Below are 23,044 nucleotides of genomic sequence, written 5' to 3'. Positions count from 1 at the left end.
CCTATTCCTTTGACATTGTTCACTTGATTGGAGATGATTCCGGTCTTCTTCATGTCCTCTTCATGAGCACTTGTGCATGTCTTCCTTCCTGTCTTGCCATGTGTGTTTTTTTGTTAGATATCACTGGGCACATTCCTAACGTGGAGGTCGTTTGCATAGCTCATGTTAGTCTACGGACGGTCTGAGATTGCTCGTCCATATATTGATGTATTCCAATTCCATTTGGGTGTATTGTGTGGAATGTTGGAACATGGTTCGATCTTACTTGTTAGACTTGACTGTGCTGTTGGAGCTAGTAACACAAGCATTTCTGCCAAACAGGTGTATGTATATCTCTCTAGTCACCCCAAACCCAATTCTTTCTTTGGCCGCATCTCCTTCCAGTTCTCTGCTGCCAATGACTGGAAGGAAGTACAAAAATCTCTGAAACTGGAAACACTTATCTCCCTAGCTTTAAGCACCAACTGTCAGAGCAGCTCACAGATTACTGCACCTGTACATAGGCCACCTATAATTTAGGCCAAACAACTACCTCTTCCTCTACTGTATTGAATGAATGAATTTATTTTGCTCCTTTGCACCCCATCATTTTTATTTCTACTTTGCACATTTGTTCCATTGCAAATGTACCATTCCAGTGTTTGACTTGCTATATTGTATTTACTTTGCCACCATGGCCTTTTTTGCCTTTACCTCCCCTATCTCACCTCATTTGCTCACATCGTATATAGAGTTGTTTATACTGTATTATTGACTGTATGTTTGTTTTACTCCATGTGTAAGTCTGTGTCGTTGTATGTGTCGTACTGCTTTGCTTTATCTTGGCCAGGTCGCAATTGTAAATGACAAGTTGTTGTCAACTTGCCTAACTGGTTAAATAAAGGTGAAAAAAAAATGGGGGTAAAAACATGTGGCTATTTTATTAGGACTTTTCCTCTATGTGTCGCAACTCCATTTCCACTTTATGTCCCCGTTAGGGAGCTGTCATTGATGCTGCAGGCTAATTACTACCATTGTCATTGTGGTCCAAGTTCAACTCCTAGCCTATAGGGTGTGGTAACAGGCCCTCTGTTATTTGTTGTTGTACTCTGCATTTGAAGTATCTGCACTGAGCCTATAGAGGAACTAAGCCCTTGATAATAGGGGAACGCAAGCAGTTGAAGGGAACAAGTGACAGAGTCTAACCTGCTGTTGAACACAAACTCCCAGTCCTATGATGTTGCTCTGTGAAGGAGGTTAGCTTTTCAGCATTCAATTCGTGGCAGACTTCTTCTCCCCTGGTTGATTTGTGAATGTGACTGGTTAGAGAATGTTTGGCTTGGGTATCCAAGGTGTTTGACATTGTTGAGGACCAGTGTTCCGAGGGGCTGACTGTGACATCATAAAGCGGAATGTAGTTAGCTTGCTGTTTGAGGGATTCCAATTCAGTCCGTTGCGGCCTTCCAGGCAGTGCAGTTGTGCTTCAAGTGTGCTCTCTGTGTGATGACTTGTTGTGCATACACGGAGTAGAGCTACGAACGGACGTGACATTTGGGGTAAGCCTAAGCCTTTTCGTAACCTTAACCTATTTCTTCTAACTTGCTATGCTTTGTGCTTGGATGACACTAGCTGCATCCCAGCTAGTTGAACGCCGGCAGCCACTAAGTAGAGGTAAGAGACAATTATGGCAACAATAAGTTGTAAGATGAAACCTAGTCACATCTGAGATGTGAATCAACTGCACTGATTGATCAATCGCCAGTATGTGCCCTTGGGCCTCATTTGTCCCCTTTGAAATGACCTGTTGAGATCATTCGATGCAACATCTGAGCCTATCTGGCCTATAAAGGATCCACCTCATACCACTATTTCCATAATATAAGGCTATGTTATTGGTTTTTGGAAAAAGTACCATACAATATTTGCACATGCCTATCACCTCTGTACGCATAGGAAAACGATCCCTTTGTGTGTGTGTGTGTCGGGTGGGTGTATGAGGTATGTTTTACAGCGTTTCAGCTTGCAGAGGTATCACCACCCTTCCCATGGCCACCTGGATCCTGTCTAGGGAAGAAAAAGAAGAAAGATGTTATTACATGGCCTTCAAGAGCTACATGACTGCTGAGGTGACATATCTGACCCCTTAGGATTTGTGGCATTCCTTGTGTATTTGTTTCCCGTATGTTCCACTTCGTTTCTCCTTTCTACTTGTGACACTATTTGAGTTTTTTAGGCCTATCTCTATTACGTGACTAACCACTAGAGCGTTGGACTAGTTAACTGAAAGGTTGCAAGTTCGAATCCCCGAGCTGACAAGGTACAAATCTGTCGTTCTGGCCCTGAACAGGCAGTTAAACCCACTGTTCCTAGGCCGTCATTGAAAATAAGAAATTGTTCTGAACTAACTTGCCTAGTAAAATAAAAATATAAACTGCAGTGGGTTGAATCCTACTAGTTCAGTGTTTTCCAGGCAGGGGTAGAGTAGGCATTTTGTTGTAGAGGCACAGCTGATTGAAAGAGTTGAATCAGGTGCAACAACAACAACAACAACAACAACACCAATCAATGTGAAGAGTGGGACACAGATTAATTAGTAGTGGTCACAGTTGGGCCTTGTGTTCAACATAGGTCAGTATTTGAGTGTGTTACCCGCACATGTAAGTAGCTTTCATTTCTTCTTCCTCCATAGTTCCCTAGAACGAACGCCCTCCCCTTTGCAGCAGAGGCCAGGCAAAAGCGCGCGCTTTCTGTGCCACTGGCTTCAATCAGGTCCACCAAACGCAGATAATAAGAGCACCAAGCAGAAAAAAATACGTCATTAATTCACTTGAACTCAGCTAGCGAACACACAATGTCTGGAAGAGGTAAGGCGGCAAGGGACTCGGAAAAGGAGGCGCCAAGCGTCACCGAAAGGTTCTCCGCGATAACATCCAGGGAATCACCAAGCCCGCCATTCGCCGTCTGGCTCGCCGTGGCGGCGTGAAGCGTATCTCCGGGCTGATCTACGAGGAGACCCGCGGTGTCCTGAAGGTGTTCCTTGAGAACGTGATCCGCGACGCCGTCACCTACACCGAGCACGCCAAGAGAAAGACCGTTACGGCCATGGACGTGGTCTACGCTCTGAAACGCCAGGGACGCACCCTGTACGGTTTCGGCGGTTAAACGCACTCTACTCGGAACGTCAACATCCCGACTTGAACCCAAAGGCTCTTTTAAGAGCCACCCACATCCGCTTCAAAAGGGCCAAATCCATTGTCGTATTAAACCATGAGCCACTCCGAGTGGACGGGGAAGAAGTGTTCACGACAGGAGTCTATGTTCAGTATAGTCGTATAAAACCATGAGCCACTGAGTGGATGGGGAAGAGAAATGTTCACGACAGGAGTCTATGTTCAGTACAGTCGTATTAAACCATGAGCCACTGAGTGGATGGGGAAGAAGTGTTCACGACAGGAGTCTATGTTCAGTACAGTCGTATTAAACCATGAGCCACTCTGAGTGGACGGGGAAGAAGTGTTCACGACAGGAGGCTATGTTCAGTGCAGGCTTTGCGTACAGTCGTATTACGAGACACCCGAAATAAAGGCACCACGGCTGGGAAATCCCCACCAAGTCCAAAAAGGGGGGCTTTATTTCTGGGCATTGCATGGGTATTTTTTTGAAACACACCATTCCCCACCAGTGACAGAGCATAGGCTATGGAATAAGGGGGACAGGTCTTTGTTAGGGAAGCAAAGCCTCTGAGTGGAAGGCTCTTATGCGCGCTCAGCTCCACTGGGCAAATGGCAGGGGCGCCTATGAGAAAGCAGGGGTGTGTCCACGGCCGGCGAATTAGCTTAGCTTCGTCTTCATAAGAGGGAAAGGGCTCTCCGCCCCCTCATTCGTTTGTGAGAAGCAACGACACATCAGCATCATGCCCGAGCCAGCAAAGTCCGCGCCCAAGAAGGGCTCCAAGAAAGCCGTCACCAAGACCGCAGGGAAAGGCGGCAAGAAGCGCCGAAAGTCTAGGAAGGAGAGCTACGCCATTTACGTGTACAAAGTCCTGAAGCAGGTCCACCCCGATACCGGCATCTCCTCCAAGGCCATGGGAATCATGAACTCGTTCGTGAACGACATCTTCGAGCGTATCGCCGGAGAGTCGTCTCGCCTGGCCCACTACAACAAGCGTTCCACCATCACCTCCAGGGAGATCCAGACCGCGGTGCGCCTGCTGCTCCCCGGAGAGCTGGCCAAGCACGCAGTGTCCGAGGGCACCAAGGCCGTGACCAAGTACACCAGCTCCAAGTAAACAGCGCATTTGGAGTGCTGTAGTAACCCAAAGGCTCTTTTAAGAGCCACCCACCCTGTCAGTGAAAAAAGCTAATCCATTGTGTGTGTGTGTGTGTGTGTGTGTGGAGGACATGTTAGAGTGTTGTGTCCAATTGGGGGGGGGGGGGGGGGGGGGATAAATAATGCTGTCATGAACAGGGTAGGAATGTGTGCATGCCAGTAGAACACAGTGAGTGGGATTCCACTCGTGCTCCAATGACTGGAGCCTGTATCACTTTAGGCCGAAGCAGGGACCCTCTGCCCACATGAACAACAGTCTCCGAGCAAGTGACGTCACCGATTGAAACTAGCCCTTGCACCTGTACAAGAGAGAGGAGGAGGAGGAGGAGGAGAAGAGCCTCCAAATCGCTCTCTCTAGGCCTATATCAGGGCGAACAAGCGCATGGGGCGCCAGCCTCCATAGCGCCGGCCGCACAGCCAGACACCAAGACCCACAGACACAAAGACCGGCACGAGTCACGCTGCGGAGTCCAGAGACAAGGTGAGCTCAACTACTTTGGCCCTCACCTCATCTGGATGACACGCGTTTGAAAGAGACACAGACAGAGACACAGAGAGAGACAGAGAGAGAGGGACTACCTAGCAGAAGAAAAAACACACAATGTGCACAAAGAGCAGGCTCCAAATCCAACTAAAGGACTAATAAAACATCACACACACACACACACACACACACACACACAGTGCAAGTAAGCATGTTGTTGGACAGTGTATTATTTCCTGTGCCTCCTGGACACATGACGAATACAACGTGAAAGTAGTCTCAGCCAGGCCTCACAAGTGCATGTGTTTTAAGGTCCCCAAAAGAGCTCTCCTTTAAAACACCAAGGAGCACATCAGGGGACGCCAAACCATTTGACTCCCTTGCCAGACATCTCGGCTCACTCCACAATCAATGGTGCTCGCAATCGGATGCACTTTTAGGCCATTTAGGAGACAAATAGCACAGGAAAAGCAGTGCGCACCGCTCCACCCGACAGTCGAACGGTGAGGTTTTGAGCGAGTCGCAGCAAAATGCACGGGGCTTCTGCAGCCCACATGACTTTATTCTGAACGGACACAAGTCTGCTCGCTGGGCCGTTCGCTTTTGGGCCAAAAACACGGCTCCGTCGGTGACTTTTGGCCCGATATTGGCGACCAGAAAACACAAGTGAAAGAGCATTTGGCCAGCCCGGAGAAGCCGAGCTGGGTGGCTTGAGTCTACATGGTTCTCATGTCGCGTTTAAGGCCAGCCCCCTGCACGGTGTGGAGCTTCAATAGCGCAGAGCAGCGTCTACAGCAAAGTACTCCTCCTCACAGACTACCGTAGTGTTGTAAGTGTGTGTGTTTACCGGACCCAACGACAGACATGGCAGAAGTCGCACCAGCACCCGCCGCCGCCGCGCCGGCCAAGGCACCCAAGAAGAAGGCAGCAGCCAAGCCCAAGAAAGCGGGACCCAGCGTAGGCGAGCTCATCGTCAAGGCGGTGTCCGCCTCCAAGGAGAGGAGCGGCGTGTCCCTGGCCGCGCTCAAGAAGTCTCTGGCGGCAGGCGGCTACGACGTGGAGAAGAACAACTCCCGTGTCAAGATCGCCGTCAAGAGCCTCGTCACCAAGGGCACCCTGGTCCAGACCAAGGGCACCGGTGCTTCCGGCTCCTTCAAGCTCAACAAGAAGGCCGTCGAGGCAAAGAAGCCCGCCAAGAAAGCCGCAGCCCCCAAAGCTAAGAAGGTGGCCGCCAAGAAGCCCGCCGCCGCCAAGAAGCCCAAGAAGGTAGCAGCCAAGAAGGCCGTGGCCGCAAAGAAGTCCCCCAAGAAGGCCAAGAAGCCCGCTACACCCAAAAAGGCCGCCAAGAGCCCAAAGAAGGTGAAGAAGCCCGCCGCAGCGGCCAAGAAAGCGGCCAAGAGCCCCAAGAAGGCTACCAAGGCAGCGAAGCCCAAAGCCGCCAAGCCCAAGGCAGCCAAGGCCAAGAAGGCAGCCCCCAAGAAGAAGTAAACCTATTACAAACAGTGTTCTTTCTACTCGACACATGTTGTTACCACAAAAGGCTCTTTTAAGAGCCACCCACCTCTTTCCATAAAAGCGCATGTCATTCCATGTACGTCCTACCTACCTACCTACCTACCTACCTACCTACCCGTGGTGCAAAAGAAATGAAATGAATAACTTTTACGCACCACATTTTCGAGTGGCTAAATGGCTTTACATTTGTCACTCAAGAGAGTGCAGCACCCTCACCTGTCAACATTGTTGTGATAGGTGTTAGAATTCACATGTCACATTGATCGTGATAATAAGAAGAATACATACTATAGTGGGTTGGACAGCAGCCATTTGTATTATGAGCCACTCAGTGATTTGAGTTGTCACTTTGGCGCTCCCGCCAACGAGAAAAAGTAACAAAAGTCGGAGGGAAACACAGTAGCCTAGCCCTTGTCACTCTGCTGCCTGCCTGCCTGCCTGGGGGGGCGGGTGGGTGGGGGCGGGCTTAGGGCTGACTGTCTGTCTGTGTGTCCCTCCCTCACTCCAATTGGATAAGGCCACACCGGTCCGGTGGCCAATCGATGCCTCTTGTGGCGAGGTATAAGTAAGGCTCTCGAGGTGGCCAGCGGTTCATTCAGACTTTCTGTCACATACTGAAGCTACCAATATGAGCGGAAGAGGCAAAACCGGAGGCAAGGCCAGGGCGAAGGCAAAGACACGTTCATCCCGTGCCGGGCTCCAGTTCCCCGTGGGCCGTGTGCACAGGCTGCTGCGCAAAGGCAACTACGCCGAGCGTGTGGGCGCTGGCGCACCAGTCTACCTGGCCGCAGTGCTCGAGTACCTGACTGCTGAGATCCTGGAGTTGGCCGGAAACGCTGCCCGTGACAACAAGAAGACTCGTATCATCCCCCGTCACCTGCAGCTGGCAGTCCGTAACGACGAGGAGCTGAACAAACTGCTTGGCGGCGTGACCATCGCTCAGGGTGGTGTTCTGCCCAACATCCAGGCAGTGCTGCTCCCCAAGAAGACTGAGAAGGCCGTCAAAGCCAAGTAAAATCGCTGGTTCGGCTGCAACTTGACTACTCAACCCCCAAAGGCTCTTTTAAGAGCCAACCACCTAGCTCAGCAAAAGCGCAAAGTGTCCTGGCCAACTATTTGGCGTGTTTGTTAGATACACACACATATACACACCGCACAGTATCAAGTGCCCACATGAGGCCTGAATGAAGAATAACAACTACTAGGCTAAAATGAAAGAGCGTTATTGCGCGTAAAGTGTTAACGTTGCTCGCGGCCCTAACAAAAGACCCAAGCGCGCCTCGGCGAGGGAGGGAGGGGGTTGCATTTTGGGGTGGCACGGAGAGGCCGAGCGTCCCGTCCAATGGGTGGCGGAGGAGGCCTCCGCAACGGGCCAATCAGGGCGGTGCGGAGATGGTGACCAATCAGCAGACGCCGCTGCCGGCTTTATAAACTTCACATAGGCATTTGGAGGCTATACTCCGACTGTGAAAGAAGGAAGCTAGCTAGCGCCATGGCCAGAACCAAGCAAACCGCTCGCAAATCCACCGGTGGCAAAGCACCCAGGAAGCAGCTCGCCACCAAGGCTGCGCGCAAGAGCGCCCCGGCCACCGGCGGCGTGAAGAAGCCTCACCGTTACAGGCCCGGCACCGTGGCTCTTAGAGAGATCCGTCGTTACCAGAAGTCCACTGAGCTGCTGATCCGCAAGCTGCCTTTCCAGCGCCTGGTGCGAGAAATTGCCCAGGACTTTAAGACCGACCTGCGCTTCCAGAGTTCCGCAGTGATGGCCCTGCAGGAGGCAAGCGAGGCTTACCTGGTCGGCCTGTTCGAGGACACCAACCTGTGCGCCATCCACGCCAAGAGGGTGACCATCATGCCCAAGGACATCCAGCTGGCCCGTCGTATTCGCGGAGAGCGTGCATAAACGATGACCTGATCTCCAAAATCCCCCAAAGGCTCTTTTAAGAGCCACCTCCATATTTCAGTCAAAAAGGCACAATTGTTCCATTTGTACACGCCCCTTTCCCACCGTGTTCCCTGCTCTCGAGTCCCTACAGACCGTGGTTCGATTCCAGGCTGTATCAGGCTGATTGTAATTAAGAGTTGGTTCTTAACTGACTTGTGTCGTTTCAATAACGCTCTCTATATGTGATTAGATGTATGCCTAGAGTAGAAGAGGGGGAAAATACACTATCAGTAATAAGTGATAGTAATGATATAGGGCAAACAACTGACTTTGAAAGTCCCATGTTGCAGTGCCGCTGATGAGAGGGGAAAAGTTTACCGTGGAGCACGGAGTCCATCTAGTGGTTAAACGCGGGTACTGTCAGCGTGTGAGCACGTCATAGTGGCTCCCTATTGGTATTTGATCTTCAGGCCAGCGTTTCCCAAACTCGGTCCTCGGGTCCCCAAGTGGGGCACGTTGTGTTTTTTCAAATCCAATTGCTCTTGGAATGTAACATGCTAGAGTCTGTCTATTCCTTTGTGAAAATGGCCATTCAATCATTTCTGGCCCATGTGACATTCCTGGATGGCAAAGAAATCCATGTTTTGATCCGATCATTACAACGTTAGCTGTGGCACCCCGTAATTGATGCGACTGACTAAGCTATTGAAAGTAAAATGATATATCTCTGTCCAGCGCAAGTGAAAGGTGGTCGAAAAAAAGTGGTACCAACGTTTTGGTTGAAAGTATAGGAAATGTTGTAGGCCACCAAATTAGACGTGATATTATTAAGTCGCCCTTCTGTGCTTGTTTGTGTGATTGCATAGGTAAGTTGTTTCGATATAGTGGAATAAATGGAGAAATGGAAGGAATGTAATTTAGTGGGATGAATTCAGTGTGCGATTGAATATTCCAATGCCATACCATAGAAAAGGTATCAGGACAGCAGGAATCAATAGATGTAATCATCAAGGGCTTGCAAAAGAGCTGTTACGAAACAGGACACAAGCAGCCGGGATGATTGCCCTATTAGTAGTTGACCAATTACAAAATAGCAATCACCAATGCAGGCAGGTACGTGTTGATTGCTGCATTGGCTTCGTAAATAGGCTTCATAAGGAACTAAATGGCTCAGCACATGACACCTTCACAGTGCAGAATATTTGATAGTACTGACTCCCGTTGAGTAGAGTCGTGTGTCTTTGGCGTGATTTGAAGTCGACTTCTGATGTGGGATTTAGTTCATTTTTAAAAGAATATTTGCTGAGGAACCGAAATGATAAGACAAAGTAAAGGCCCTAAATACAGGCTGCCAGTTAAATGCAGCAATGACACTAAAGTGTGTCATTGCCGGACCAAAGAGCGGGAATTGTCTGCTGTTGCATCTTCACTCGTGAGACAGGTAATAGCGGAGCTCCGTGGTGCTGAAATAGACAGCGCCCCTGGCCATTTGGCAAAGCCTATTTCCCGTTGAAGGGATACTTGACATGCTATAGGCACAGTTCAGTACACCCCTCATCCAACAGACCCCCTCCTGTAATTGGTCCCACAATCATCCACTTGATTCCCGACCATCAACCGATTCTCGGGGTGCATTGGTGTAAAATGTGGTCGTCGAGATAAAGTTCTATAGGCTACATGGGGTAATGGCATCCAGAGCTTACAGATAAAGAGTGCAGTAGGCTAGAGAGAAAAGTAGCATTCCGTTGTTCATAAAGTAGGTCAATGTAACTTACCCTCTTTTGATACTTGAGAAACATACATTCACATGATGTCCAAATCTGCAAGAGACAAACCAGCAGAACATCAGCAGGTGAACAAAAGGGTTAAGTGAATATGATTTAAGAGCAGTCAAATGAAGTAATAGTGACATATATTGTAAGAAATGAAATCTACCATGTCAACATTGCATTGTGGCTTTAGAAGAGCATGTATTTGTAGATGAATGACAGATTAGGTTTGGTGACAACGTAACTGTATAATTTGAGGTACTCTACATGAGCATGTGTTTGCCTATTTGATGATCTGTTGTAGTTAATGTTTGATTTGGACCACGTACTTGTTGTGACAATTGCATCAGGTTTGAGGGAGAAATGCTCTGTGTGGCCATTGTGAGTGGCACTTCTGATCCAGCAGGTGGTGTTAAGATCCCTTTCTATGTGGCTTGAATGATGAGCCAGTGTTGGAAAAATGACTTGTGGTCCAGCGGGTGGCGGTGAAATGACTTGACCTATTCCTTTGACATTGTTCACTTGATTGGAGATGATTCCGGTCTTCTTCATGTCCTCTTCATGAGCACTTGTGCATGTCTTCCTTCCTGTCTTGCCATGTGGGTTCCACGGAGGTGTGTGTTTTTGTTAGATATCACTGGGCACATTCCTAACGTGGAGGTCGTTTGCATAGCTCATGTTAGTCTACGGACGGTCTGAGATTGCTCGTCCATATATTGATGTATTCCAATTCCATTTGGGTGTATTGTGTGGAATGTTGGAACATGGTTCGATCTTACTTGTTAGACTTGACTGTGCTGTTGGAGCTAGTAACACAAGCATTTCTGCCAAACAGGTGTATGTATATCTCTCTAGTCACCCCCAAACCCAATTCTTTCTTTGGCCGCATCTCCTTCCAGTTCTCTGCTGCCAATGACTGGAAGGAAGTACAAAAATCTCTGAAACTGGAAACACTTATCTCCCTAGCTTTAAGCACCAACTGTCAGAGCAGCTCACAGATTACTGCACCTGTACATAGGCCACCTATAATTTAGGCCAAACAACTACCTCTTCCTCTACTGTATTGAATGAATGAATTTATTTTGCTCCTTTGCACCCCATCATTTTTATTTCTACTTTGCACATTTGTTCCATTGCAAATGTACCATTCCAGTGTTTGACTTGCTATATTGTATTTACTTTGCCACCATGGCCTTTTTTGCCTTTACCTCCCCTATCTCACCTCATTTGCTCACATCGTATATAGAGTTGTTTATACTGTATTATTGACTGTATGTTTGTTTTACTCCATGTGTAAGTCTGTGTCGTTGTATGTGTCGTACTGCTTTGCTTTATCTTGGCCAGGTCGCAATTGTAAATGACAAGTTGTTGTCAACTTGCCTAACTGGTTAAATAAAGGTGAAAAAAATGGGGGTAAAAACATGTGGCTATTTTATTAGGACTTTTCCTCTATGTGTCGCAACTCCATTTCCACTTTATGTCCCCGTTAGGGAGCTGTCATTGATGCTGCAGGCTAATTACTACCATTGTCATTGTGGTCCAAGTTCAACTCCTAGCCTATAGGGTGTGGTAACAGGCCCTCTGTTATTTGTTGTTGTACTCTGCATTTGAAGTATCTGCACTGAGCCTATAGAGGAACTAAGCCCTTGATAATAGGGGAACGCAAGCAGTTGAAGGGAACAAGTGACAGAGTCTAACCTGCTGTTGAACACAAACTCCCAGTCCTATGATGTTGCTCTGTGAAGGAGGTTAGCTTTTCAGCATTCAATTCGTGGCAGACTTCTTCTCCCCCTGGTTGATTTGTGAATGTGACTGGTTAGAGAATGTTTGGCTTGGGTATCCAAGGTGTTTGACATTGTTGAGGACCAGTGTTCCGAGGGGCTGACTGTGACATCATAAAGCGGAATGTAGTTAGCTTGCTGTTTGAGGGATTCCAATTCAGTCCGTTGCGGCCTTCCAGGCAGTGCAGTTGTGCTTCAAGTGTGCTCTCTGTGTGATGACTTGTTGTGCATACACGGAGTAGAGCTACGAACGGACGTGACATTTGGGGTAAGCCTAAGCCTTTTCGTAACCTTAACCTATTTCTTCTAACTTGCTATGCTTTGTGCTTGGATGACACTAGCTGCATCCCAGCTAGTTGAACGCCGGCAGCCACTAAGTAGAGGTAAGAGACAATTATGGCAACAATAAGTTGTAAGATGAAACCTAGTCACATCTGAGATGTGAATCAACTGCACTGATTGATCAATCGCCAGTATGTGCCCTTGGGCCTCATTTGTCCCCTTTGAAATGACCTGTTGAGATCATTCGATGCAACATCTGAGCCTATCTGGCCTATAAAGGATCCACCTCATACCACTATTTCCATAATATAAGGCTATGTTATTGGTTTTTGAAAAAGTACCATACAATATTTGCACATGCCTATCACCTCTGTACGCATAGGAAAACGATCCCTTTGTGTGTGTGTGTGTCGGGTGGGTGTATGAGGTATGTTTTACAGCGTTTCAGCTTGCAGAGGTATCACCACCCTTCCCATGGCCACCTGGATCCTGTCTAGGGAAGAAAAAGAAGAAAGATGTTATTACATGGCCTTCAAGAGCTACATGACTGCTGAGGTGACATATCTGACCCCTTAGGATTTGTGGCATTCCTTGTGTATTTGTTTCCCGTATGTTCCACTTCGTTTCTCCTTTCTACTTGTGACACTATTTGAGTTTTTTAGGCCTATCTCTATTACGTGACTAACCACTAGAGCGTTGGACTAGTTAACTGAAAGGTTGCAAGTTCGAATCCCCGAGCTGACAAGGTACAAATCTGTCGTTCTGGCCCTGAACAGGCAGTTAAACCCACTGTTCCTAGGCCGTCATTGAAAATAAGAAATTGTTCTGAACTAACTTGCCTAGTAAAATAAAAATATAAACTGCAGTGGGTTGAATCCTACTAGTTCAGTGTTTTCCAGGCAGGGGTAGAGTAGGCATTTTGTTGTAGAGGCACAGCTGATTGAAAGAGTTGAATCAGGTGCAACAACAACAACAACAACAACAACACCAATCAATGTGAAGAGTGGGACACAGATTAATTAGTAGTGGTCACAGTTGGGCCTTGTGTTCAACATAGGTCAGTATTTGAGTGTGTTACCCGCACATGTAAGTAGCTTTCATTTCTTCTTCCTCCATAGTTCCCTAGAACGAACGCCCTCCCCTTTGCAGCAGAGGCCAGGCAAAAGCGCGCGCTTTCTGTGCCACTGGCTTCAATCAGGTCCACCAAACGCAGATAATAAGAGCACCAAGCAGAAAAAAATACGTCATTAATTCACTTGAACTCAGCTAGCGAACACACAATGTCTGGAAGAGGTAAAGGCGGCAAGGGACTCGGAAAAGGAGGCGCCAAGCGTCACCGAAAGGTTCTCCGCGATAACATCCAGGGAATCACCAAGCCCGCCATTCGCCGTCTGGCTCGCCGTGGCGGCGTGAAGCGTATCTCCGGGCTGATCTACGAGGAGACCCGCGGTGTCCTGAAGGTGTTCCTTGAGAACGTGATCCGCGACGCCGTCACCTACACCGAGCACGCCAAGAGAAAGACCGTTACGGCCATGGACGTGGTCTACGCTCTGAAACGCCAGGGACGCACCCTGTACGGTTTCGGCGGTTAAACGCACTCTACTCGGAACGTCAACATCCCGACTTGAACCCAAAGGCTCTTTTAAGAGCCACCCACATCCGCTTCAAAAGGGCCAAATCCATTGTCGTATTAAACCATGAGCCACTCCGAGTGGACGGGGAAGAAGTGTTCACGACAGGAGTCTATGTTCAGTATAGTCGTATAAAACCATGAGCCACTGAGTGGATGGGGAAGAAATGTTCACGACAGGAGTCTATGTTCAGTACAGTCGTATTAAACCATGAGCCACTGAGTGGATGGGGAAGAAGTGTTCACGACAGGAGTCTATGTTCAGTACAGTCGTATTAAACCATGAGCCACTCTGAGTGGACGGGGAAGAAGTGTTCACGACAGGAGGCTATGTTCAGTGCAGGCTTTGCGTACAGTCGTATTACGAGACACCCGAAATAAAGGCACCACGGCTGGGAAATCCCCACCAAGTCCAAAAAGGGGGGCTTTATTTCTGGGCATTGCATGGGTATTTTTTTGAAACACACCATTCCCCACCAGTGACAGAGCATAGGCTATGGAATAAGGGGGACAGGTCTTTGTTAGGGAAGCAAAGCCTCTGAGTGGAAGGCTCTTATGCGCGCTCAGCTCCACTGGGCAAATGGCAGGGGCGCCTATGAGAAAGCAGGGGTGTGTCCACGGCCGGCGAATTAGCTTAGCTTCGTCTTCATAAGAGGGAAAGGGCTCTCCGCCCCCTCATTCGTTTGTGAGAAGCAACGACACATCAGCATCATGCCCGAGCCAGCAAAGTCCGCGCCCAAGAAGGGCTCCAAGAAAGCCGTCACCAAGACCGCAGGGAAAGGCGGCAAGAAGCGCCGAAAGTCTAGGAAGGAGAGCTACGCCATTTACGTGTACAAAGTCCTGAAGCAGGTCCACCCCGATACCGGCATCTCCTCCAAGGCCATGGGAATCATGAACTCGTTCGTGAACGACATCTTCGAGCGTATCGCCGGAGAGTCGTCTCGCCTGGCCCACTACAACAAGCGTTCCACCATCACCTCCAGGGAGATCCAGACCGCGGTGCGCCTGCTGCTCCCCGGAGAGCTGGCCAAGCACGCAGTGTCCGAGGGCACCAAGGCCGTGACCAAGTACACCAGCTCCAAGTAAACAGCGCATTTGGAGTGCTGTAGTAACCCAAAGGCTCTTTTAAGAGCCACCCACCCTGTCAGTGAAAAAAGCTAATCCATTGTGTGTGTGTGTGTGTGTGTGTGTGGAGGACATGTTAGAGTGTTGTGTCCAATTGGGGGGGGGGGGGGGGGGGGGGGGATAAATAATGCTGTCATGAACAGGGTAGGAATGTGTGCATGCCAGTAGAACACAGTGAGTGGGATTCCACTCGTGCTCCAATGACTGGAGCCTGTATCACTTTAGGCCGAAGCAGGGACCCTCTGCCCACATGAACAACAGTCTCCGAGCAAGTGACGTCACCGATTGAAACTAGCCCTTGCACCTGTACAAGAGAGAGGAGGAGGAGGAGGAGGAGGAGGAGAAGAGCCTCCAAATCGCTCTCTCTAGGCCTATATCAGGGCGAACAAGCGCATGGGGCGCCAGCCTCCATAGCGCCGGCCGCACAGCCAGACACCAAGACCCACAGACACAAAGACCGGCACGAGTCACGCTGCGGAGTCCAGAGACAAGGTGAGCTCAACTACTTTGGCCCTCACCTCATCTGGATGACACGCGTTTGAAAGAGACACAGACAGAGACACAGAGAGAGACAGAGAGAGAGGGACTACCTAGCAGAAGAAAAACACACAATGTGCACAAAGAGCAGGCTCCAAATCCAACTAAAGGACTAATAAAACATCACACACACACACACACACACACACACACACACAGTGCAAGTAAGCATGTTGTTGGACAGTGTATTATTTCCTGTGCCTCCTGGACACATGACGAATACAACGTGAAAGTAGTCTCAGCCAGGCCTCACAAGTGCATGTGTTTTAAGGTCCCCAAAAGAGCTCTCCTTTAAAACACCAAGGAGCACATCAGGGGACGCCAAACCATTTGACTCCCTTGCCAGACATCTCGGCTCACTCCACAATCAATGGTGCTCGCAATCGGATGCACTTTTAGGCCATTTAGGAGACAAATAGCACAGGAAAAGCAGTGCGCACCGCTCCACCCGACAGTCGAACGGTGAGGTTTTGAGCGAGTCGCAGCAAAATGCACGGGGCTTCTGCAGCCCACATGACTTTATTCTGAACGGACACAAGTCTGCTCGCTGGGCCGTTCGCTTTTGGGCCAAAAACACGGCTCCGTCGGTGACTTTTGGCCCGATATTGGCGACCAGAAAACACAAGTGAAAGAGCATTTGGCCAGCCCGGAGAAGCCGAGCTGGGTGGCTTGAGTCTACATGGTTCTCATGTCGCGTTTAAGGCCAGCCCCCTGCACGGTGTGGAGCTTCAATAGCGCAGAGCAGCGTCTACAGCAAAGTACTCCTCCTCACAGACTACCGTAGTGTTGTAAGTGTGTGTGTTTACCGGACCCAACGACAGACATGGCAGAAGTCGCACCAGCACCCGCCGCCGCCGCGCCGGCCAAGGCACCCAAGAAGAAGGCAGCAGCCAAGCCCAAGAAAGCGGGACCCAGCGTAGGCGAGCTCATCGTCAAGGCGGTGTCCGCCTCCAAGGAGAGGAGCGGCGTGTCCCTGGCCGCGCTCAAGAAGTCTCTGGCGGCAGGCGGCTACGACGTGGAGAAGAACAACTCCCGTGTCAAGATCGCCGTCAAGAGCCTCGTCACCAAGGGCACCCTGGTCCAGACCAAGGGCACCGGTGCTTCCGGCTCCTTCAAGCTCAACAAGAAGGCCGTCGAGGCAAAGAAGCCCGCCAAGAAAGCCGCAGCCCCCAAAGCTAAGAAGGTGGCCGCCAAGAAGCCCGCCGCCGCCAAGAAGCCCAAGAAGGTAGCAGCCAAGAAGGCCGTGGCCGCAAAGAAGTCCCCCAAGAAGGCCAAGAAGCCCGCTACACCCAAAAAGGCCGCCAAGAGCCCAAAGAAGGTGAAGAAGCCCGCCGCAGCGGCCAAGAAAGCGGCCAAGAGCCCCAAGAAGGCTACCAAGGCAGCGAAGCCCAAAGCCGCCAAGCCCAAGGCAGCCAAGGCCAAGAAGGCAGCCCCCAAGAAGAAGTAAACCTATTACAAACAGTGTTCTTTCTACTCGACACATGTTGTTACCACAAAAGGCTCTTTTAAGAGCCACCCACCTCTTTCCATAAAAGCGCATGTCATTCCATGTACGTCCTACCTACCTACCTACCTACCCGTGGTGCAAAAGAAATGAAATGAATAACTTTTACGCACCACATTTTCGAGTGGCTAAATGGCTTTACATTTGTCACTCAAGAGAGTGCAGCACCCTCACCTGTCAACATTGTTGTGATAGGTGTTAGAATTCACATGTCACATTGATCGTGATAATAAGAAGAATACATACTATAGTGGGTTGGACAGCAGCCATTTGTATTATGAGCCACTCAGTGATTTGAGTTGTCACTTTGGCGCTCCCGCCAACGAGAAAAAGTAACAAAAGTCGGAGGGAAACACAGTAGCCTAGCCCTTGTCACTCTGCTGCCTGCCTGCCTGCCTGGGGGCGGGTGGGTGGGGGCGGGCTTAGGGCTGACTGTCTGTCTGTGTGTCCCTCCCTCACTCCAATTGGATAAGGCCACACCGGTCCGGTGGCCAATCGATGCCTCTTGTGGCGAGGTATAAGTAAGGCTCTCGAGGTGGCCAGCGGTTCATTCAGACTTTCTGTCACATACTGAAGCTACCAATATGAGCGGAAGAGGCAAAACCGGAGGCAAGGCCAGGGCGAAGGCAAAGACACGTTCATCCCGTGCCGGGCTCCAGTTCCCCGTGGGCCGTGTGCACAGGCTGCTGCGCAAAGGCAACTACGCCGAGCGTGTGGGCGCTGGCGCACCAGTCTACCTGGCCGCAGTGCTCGAGTACCTGACTGCTGAGATCCTGGAGTTGGCCGGAAACGCTGCCCGTGACAACAAGAAGACTCGTATCATCCCCCGTCACCTGCAGCTGGCAGTCCGTAACGACGAGGAGCTGAACAAACTGCTTGGCGGCGTGACCATCGCTCAGGGTGGTGTTCTGCCCAACATCCAGGCAGTGCTGCTCCCCAAGAAGACTGAGAAGGCCGTCAAAGCCAAGTAAAATCGCTGGTTCGGCTGCAACTTGACTACTCAACCCCCAAAGGCTCTTTTAAGAGCCAACCACCTAGCTCAGCAAAAGCGCAAAGTGTCCTGGCACTATTTGGCGTGTTTGTTAGATACACACACATATACACACCGCACAGTATCAAGTGCCCACATGAGGCCTGAATGAAGAATAACAACTACTAGGCTAAAATGAAAGAGCGTTATTGCGCGTAAAGTGTTAACGTTGCTCGCGGCCCTAACAAAAGACCCAAGCGCGCCTCGGCGAGGGAGGGAGGGGGTTGCATTTTGGGGTGGCACGGAGAGGCCGAGCGTCCCGTCCAATGGGTGGCGGAGGGGCCTCCGCAACGGGCCAATCAGGGCGGTGCGGAGATGGTGACCAATCAGCAGACGCCGCTGCCGGCTTTATAAACTTCACATAGGCATTTGGAGGCTATACTCCGACTGTGAAAGAAGGAAGCTAGCTAGCGCCATGGCCAGAACCAAGCAAACCGCTCGCAAATCCACCGGTGGCAAAGCACCCAGGAAGCAGCTCGCCACCAAGGCTGCGCGCAAGAGCGCCCCGGCCACCGGCGGCGTGAAGAAGCCTCACCGTTACAGGCCCGGCACCGTGGCTCTTAGAGAGATCCGTCGTTACCAGAAGTCCACTGAGCTGCTGATCCGCAAGCTGCCTTTCCAGCGCCTGGTGCGAGAAATTGCCCAGGACTTTAAGACCGACCTGCGCTTCCAGAGTTCCGCAGTGATGGCCCTGCAGGAGGCAAGCGAGGCTTACCTGGTCGGCCTGTTCGAGGACACCAACCTGTGCGCCATCCACGCCAAGAGGGTGACCATCATGCCCAAGGACATCCAGCTGGCCCGTCGTATTCGCGGAGAGCGTGCATAAACGATGACCTGATCTCCAAAATCCCCCAAAGGCTCTTTTAAGAGCCACCTCCATATTTCAGTCAAAAAGGCACAATTGTTCCATTTGTACACGCCCCTTTCCCACCGTGTTCCCTGCTCTCGAGTCCCTACAGACCGTGGTTCGATTCCAGGCTGTATCAGGCTGATTGTAATTAAGAGTTGGTTCTTAACTGACTTGTGTCGTTTCAATAACGCTCTCTATATGTGATTAGATGTATGCCTAGAGTAGAAGAGGGGGAAAATACACTATCAGTAATAAGTGATAGTAATGATATAGGGCAAACAACTGACTTTGAAAGTCCCATGTTGCAGTGCCGCTGATGAGAGGGGAAAAGTTTACCGTGGAGCACGGAGTCCATCTAGTGGTTAAACGCGGGTACTGTCAGCGTGTGAGCACGTCATAGTGGCTCCCTATTGGTATTTGATCTTCAGGCCAGCGTTTCCCAAACTCGGTCCTCGGGTCCCCAAGTGGGGCACGTTGTGTTTTTTCAAATCCAATTGCTCTTGGAATGTAACATGCTAGAGTCTGTCTATTCCTTTGTGAAAATGGCCATTCAATCATTTCTGGCCCATGTGACATTCCTGGATGGCAAAGAAATCCATGTTTTGATCCGATCATTACAACGTTAGCTGTGTGCACCCCGTAATTGATGCGACTGACTAAGCTATTGAAAGTAAAATGATATATCTCTGTCCAGCGCAAGTGAAAGGTGGTCGAAAAAAAGTGGTACCAACGTTTTGGTTGAAAGTATAGGAAATGTTGTAGGCCACCAAATTAGACGTGATATTATTAAGTCGCCCTTCTGTGCTTGTTTGTGTGATTGCATAGGTAAGTTGTTTCGATATAGTGGAATAAATGGAGAAATGGAAGGAATGTAATTTAGTGGGATGAATTCAGTGTGCGATTGAATATTCCAATGCCATACCATAGAAAAGGTATCAGGACAGCAGGAATCAATAGATGTAATCATCAAGGGCTTGCAAAAGAGCTGTTACGAAACAGGACACAAGCAGCCGGGATGATTGCCCTATTAGTAGTTGACCAATTACAAAATAGCAATCACCAATGCAGGCAGGTACGTGTTGATTGCTGCATTGGCTTCGTAAATAGGCTTCATAAGGAACTAAATGGCTCAGCACATGACACCTTCACAGTGCAGAATATTTGATAGTACTGACTCCCGTTGAGTAGAGTCGTGTGTCTTTGGCGTGATTTGAAGTCGACTTCTGATGTGGGATTTAGTTCATTTTTAAAAGAATATTTGCTGAGGAACCGAAATGATAAGACAAAGTAAAGGCCCTAAATACAGGCTGCCAGTTAAATGCAGCAATGACACGGCTAAAGTGTGTCATTGCCGGACCAAAGAGCGGGAATTGTCTGCTGTTGCATCTTCACTCGTGAGACAGGTAATAGCGGAGCTCCGTGGTGCTGAAATAGACAGCGCCCCTGGCCATTTGGCAAAGCCTATTTCCCGTTGAAGGGATACTTGACATGCTATAGGCACAGTTCAGTACACCCCTCATCCAACAGACCCCCTCCTGTAATTGGTCCCACAATCATCCACTTGATTCCCGACCATCAACCGATTCTCGGGGTGCATTGGTGTAAAATGTGGTCGTCGAGATAAAGTTCTATAGGCTACATGGGGTAATGGCATCCAGAGCTTACAGATAAAGAGTGCAGTAGTAGAGAGAAAAGTAGCATTCCGTTGTTCATAAAGTAGGTCAATGTAACTTACCCTCTTTTGATACTTGAGAAACATACATTCACATGATGTCCAAATCTGCAAGAGACAAACCAGCAGAACATCAGCAGGTGAACAAAAGGGTTAAGTGAATATGATTTAAGAGCAGTCAAATGAAGTAATAGTGACATATATTGTAAGAAATGAAATCTACCATGTCAACATTGCATTGTGGCTTTAGAAGAGCATGTATTTGTAGATGAATGACAGATTAGGTTTGGTGACAACGTAACTGTATAATTTGAGGTACTCTACATGAGCATGTGTTTGCCTATTTGATGATCTGTTGTAGTTAATGTTTGATTTGGACCACGTACTTGTTGTGACAATTGCATCAGGTTTGAGGGAGAAATGCTCTGTGTGGCCATTGTGAGTGGCACTTCTGATCCAGCAGGTGGTGTTAAGATCCCTTTCTATGTGGCTTGAATGATGAGCCAGTGTTGGAAAAATGACTTGTGGTCCAGCGGGTGGCGGTGAAATGACTTGACCTATTCCTTTGACATTGTTCACTTGATTGGAGATGATTCCGGTCTTCTTCATGTCCTCTTCATGAGCACTTGTGCATGTCTTCCTTCCTGTCTTGCCATGTGTGTTTTTGTTAGATATCACTGGGCACATTCCTAACGTGGAGGTCGTTTGCATAGCTCATGTTAGTCTACGGACGGTCTGAGATTGCTCGTCCATATATTGATGTATTCCAATTCCATTTGGGTGTATTGTGTGGAATGTTGGAACATGGTTCGATCTTACTTGTTAGACTTGACTGTGCTGTTGGAGCTAGTAACACAAGCATTTCTGCCAAACAGGTGTATGTATATCTCTCTAGTCACCCCCAAACCCAATTCTTTCTTTGGCCGCATCTCCTTCCAGTTCTCTGCTGCCAATGACTGGAAGGAAGTACAAAAATCTCTGAAACTGGAAACACTTATCTCCCTAGCTTTAAGCACCAACTGTCAGAGCAGCTCACAGATTACTGCACCTGTACATAGGCCACCTATAATTTAGGCCAAACAACTACCTCTTCCTCTACTGTATTGAATGAATGAATTTATTTTGCTCCTTTGCACCCCATCATTTTTATTTCTACTTTGCACATTTGTTCCATTGCAAATGTACCATTCCAGTGTTTGACTTGCTATATTGTATTTACTTTGCCACCATGGCCTTTTTTGCCTTTACCTCCCCTATCTCACCTCATTTGCTCACATCGTATATAGAGTTGTTTATACTGTATTATTGACTGTATGTTTGTTTTACTCCATGTGTAAGTCTGTGTCGTTGTATGTGTCGTACTGCTTTGCTTTATCTTGGCCAGGTCGCAATTGTAAATGACAAGTTGTTGTCAACTTGCCTAACTGGTTAAATAAAGGTGAAAAAAAAATGGGGGTAAAAACATGTGGCTATTTTATTAGGACTTTTCCTCTATGTGTCGCAACTCCATTTCCACTTTATGTCCCCGTTAGGGAGCTGTCATTGATGCTGCAGGCTAATTACTACCATTGTCATTGTGGTCCAAGTTCAACTCCTAGCCTATAGGGTGTGGTAACAGGCCCTCTGTTATTTGTTGTTGTACTCTGCATTTGAAGTATCTGCACTGAGCCTATAGAGGAACTAAGCCCTTGATAATAGGGGAACGCAAGCAGTTGAAGGGAACAAGTGACAGAGTCTAACCTGCTGTTGAACACAAACTCCCAGTCCTATGATGTTGCTCTGTGAAGGAGGTTAGCTTTTCAGCATTCAATTCGTGGCAGACTTCTTCTCCCCCTGGTTGATTTGTGAATGTGACTGGTTAGAGAATGTTTGGCTTGGGTATCCAAGGTGTTTGACATTGTTGAGGACCAGTGTTCCGAGGGGCTGACTGTGACATCATAAAGCGGAATGTAGTTAGCTTGCTGTTTGAGGGATTCCAATTCAGTCCGTTGCGGCCTTCCAGGCAGTGCAGTTGTGCTTCAAGTGTGCTCTCTGTGTGATGACTTGTTGTGCATACACGGAGTAGAGCTACGAACGGACGTGACATTTGGGGTAAGCCTAAGCCTTTTCGTAACCTTAACCTATTTCTTCTAACTTGCTATGCTTTGTGCTTGGATGACACTAGCTGCATCCCAGCTAGTTGAACGCCGGCAGCCACTAAGTAGAGGTAAGAGACAATTATGGCAACAATAAGTTGTAAGATGAAACCTAGTCACATCTGAGATGTGAATCAACTGCACTGATTGATCAATCGCCAGTATGTGCCCTTGGGCCTCATTTGTCCCCTTTGAAATGACCTGTTGAGATCATTCGATGCAACATCTGAGCCTATCTGGCCTATAAAGGATCCACCTCATACCACTATTTCCATAATATAAGGCTATGTTATTGGTTTTTGGAAAAAGTACCATACAATATTTGCACATGCCTATCACCTCTGTACGCATAGGAAAACGATCCCTTTGTGTGTGTGTGTGTCGGGTGGGTGTATGAGGTATGTTTTACAGCGTTTCAGCTTGCAGAGGTATCACCACCCTTCCCATGGCCACCTGGATCCTGTCTAGGGAAGAAAAAGAAGAAAGATGTTATTACATGGCCTTCAAGAGCTACATGACTGCTGAGGTGACATATCT

At 48.8% G+C, this 23,044-nt stretch overlaps 6 protein-coding genes and 1 pseudogene across 6 annotated transcripts; all 7 read left to right on the top strand.

The window, feature by feature from the left end:
- The window catches only part of LOC124003849, a 56,429-nt pseudogene that overhangs the window by 14,153 nt on the left and 19,232 nt on the right, over positions 1–23,044 (top strand).
- zgc:163040 (uncharacterized protein LOC100038789 homolog) lies at positions 2,831–13,735 on the top strand. The gene is given in 6 exon segments (XM_046312453.1): positions 2,831–2,843; positions 2,846–3,122; positions 4,020–4,030; positions 5,090–5,096; positions 7,781–8,130; positions 13,291–13,735. Coding segments are annotated over 6 exon segments (984 nt in total). The 3' UTR covers positions 13,617–13,735.
- Positions 4,425–6,352, top strand: LOC124003829 (histone H1). Its single transcript, XM_046312435.1, has one exon. The coding sequence runs from the start codon at positions 5,657–5,659 to the stop codon at positions 6,278–6,280; it is 624 nt and encodes a 207-aa protein (XP_046168391.1). The 5' UTR covers positions 4,425–5,656; the 3' UTR covers positions 6,281–6,352.
- Positions 6,784–7,766, top strand: LOC124003839 (histone H2A). The gene has a single exon (XM_046312446.1). The coding sequence runs from the start codon at positions 6,936–6,938 to the stop codon at positions 7,320–7,322; it is 387 nt and encodes a 128-aa protein (XP_046168402.1). The 5' UTR covers positions 6,784–6,935; the 3' UTR covers positions 7,323–7,766.
- LOC124003845 (histone H2B) lies at positions 14,236–14,865 on the top strand. The gene has a single exon (XM_046312449.1). It carries the CDS (start codon positions 14,366–14,368, stop codon positions 14,738–14,740), a length of 375 nt encoding a protein of 124 aa, XP_046168405.1. The 5' UTR covers positions 14,236–14,365; the 3' UTR covers positions 14,741–14,865.
- Positions 15,500–16,835, top strand: LOC124003832 (histone H1). The gene has a single exon (XM_046312438.1). It carries the CDS (start codon positions 16,140–16,142, stop codon positions 16,761–16,763), a length of 624 nt encoding a protein of 207 aa, XP_046168394.1. The 5' UTR covers positions 15,500–16,139; the 3' UTR covers positions 16,764–16,835.
- LOC124003838 (histone H2A) lies at positions 16,944–17,873 on the top strand. Its single transcript, XM_046312445.1, has one exon. It carries the CDS (start codon positions 17,405–17,407, stop codon positions 17,789–17,791), a length of 387 nt encoding a protein of 128 aa, XP_046168401.1. The 5' UTR covers positions 16,944–17,404; the 3' UTR covers positions 17,792–17,873.

Source organism: Oncorhynchus gorbuscha, linkage group LG18 (genome assembly GCF_021184085.1).
Source record: "Oncorhynchus gorbuscha isolate QuinsamMale2020 ecotype Even-year linkage group LG18, OgorEven_v1.0, whole genome shotgun sequence".
Lineage (NCBI taxonomy): Eukaryota > Metazoa > Chordata > Actinopteri > Salmoniformes > Salmonidae > Oncorhynchus > Oncorhynchus gorbuscha.
This window is presented reverse-complemented; position numbering and strand designations above follow the sequence as displayed.

Excerpts from the sequence above, each read along its gene's own strand:
- LOC124003829 (XM_046312435.1), top strand. The coding sequence starts at position 5,657 with ATGGCAGAAGTCGCACCAGCACCCGCCGCCGCCGCGCCGGCCAAGGCA.
- LOC124003839 (XM_046312446.1), top strand. The coding sequence starts at position 6,936 with ATGAGCGGAAGAGGCAAAACCGGAGGCAAGGCCAGGGCGAAGGCAAAG.
- LOC124003845 (XM_046312449.1), top strand. The coding sequence starts at position 14,366 with ATGCCCGAGCCAGCAAAGTCCGCGCCCAAGAAGGGCTCCAAGAAAGCC.
- LOC124003832 (XM_046312438.1), top strand. The coding sequence starts at position 16,140 with ATGGCAGAAGTCGCACCAGCACCCGCCGCCGCCGCGCCGGCCAAGGCA.
- LOC124003838 (XM_046312445.1), top strand. The coding sequence starts at position 17,405 with ATGAGCGGAAGAGGCAAAACCGGAGGCAAGGCCAGGGCGAAGGCAAAG.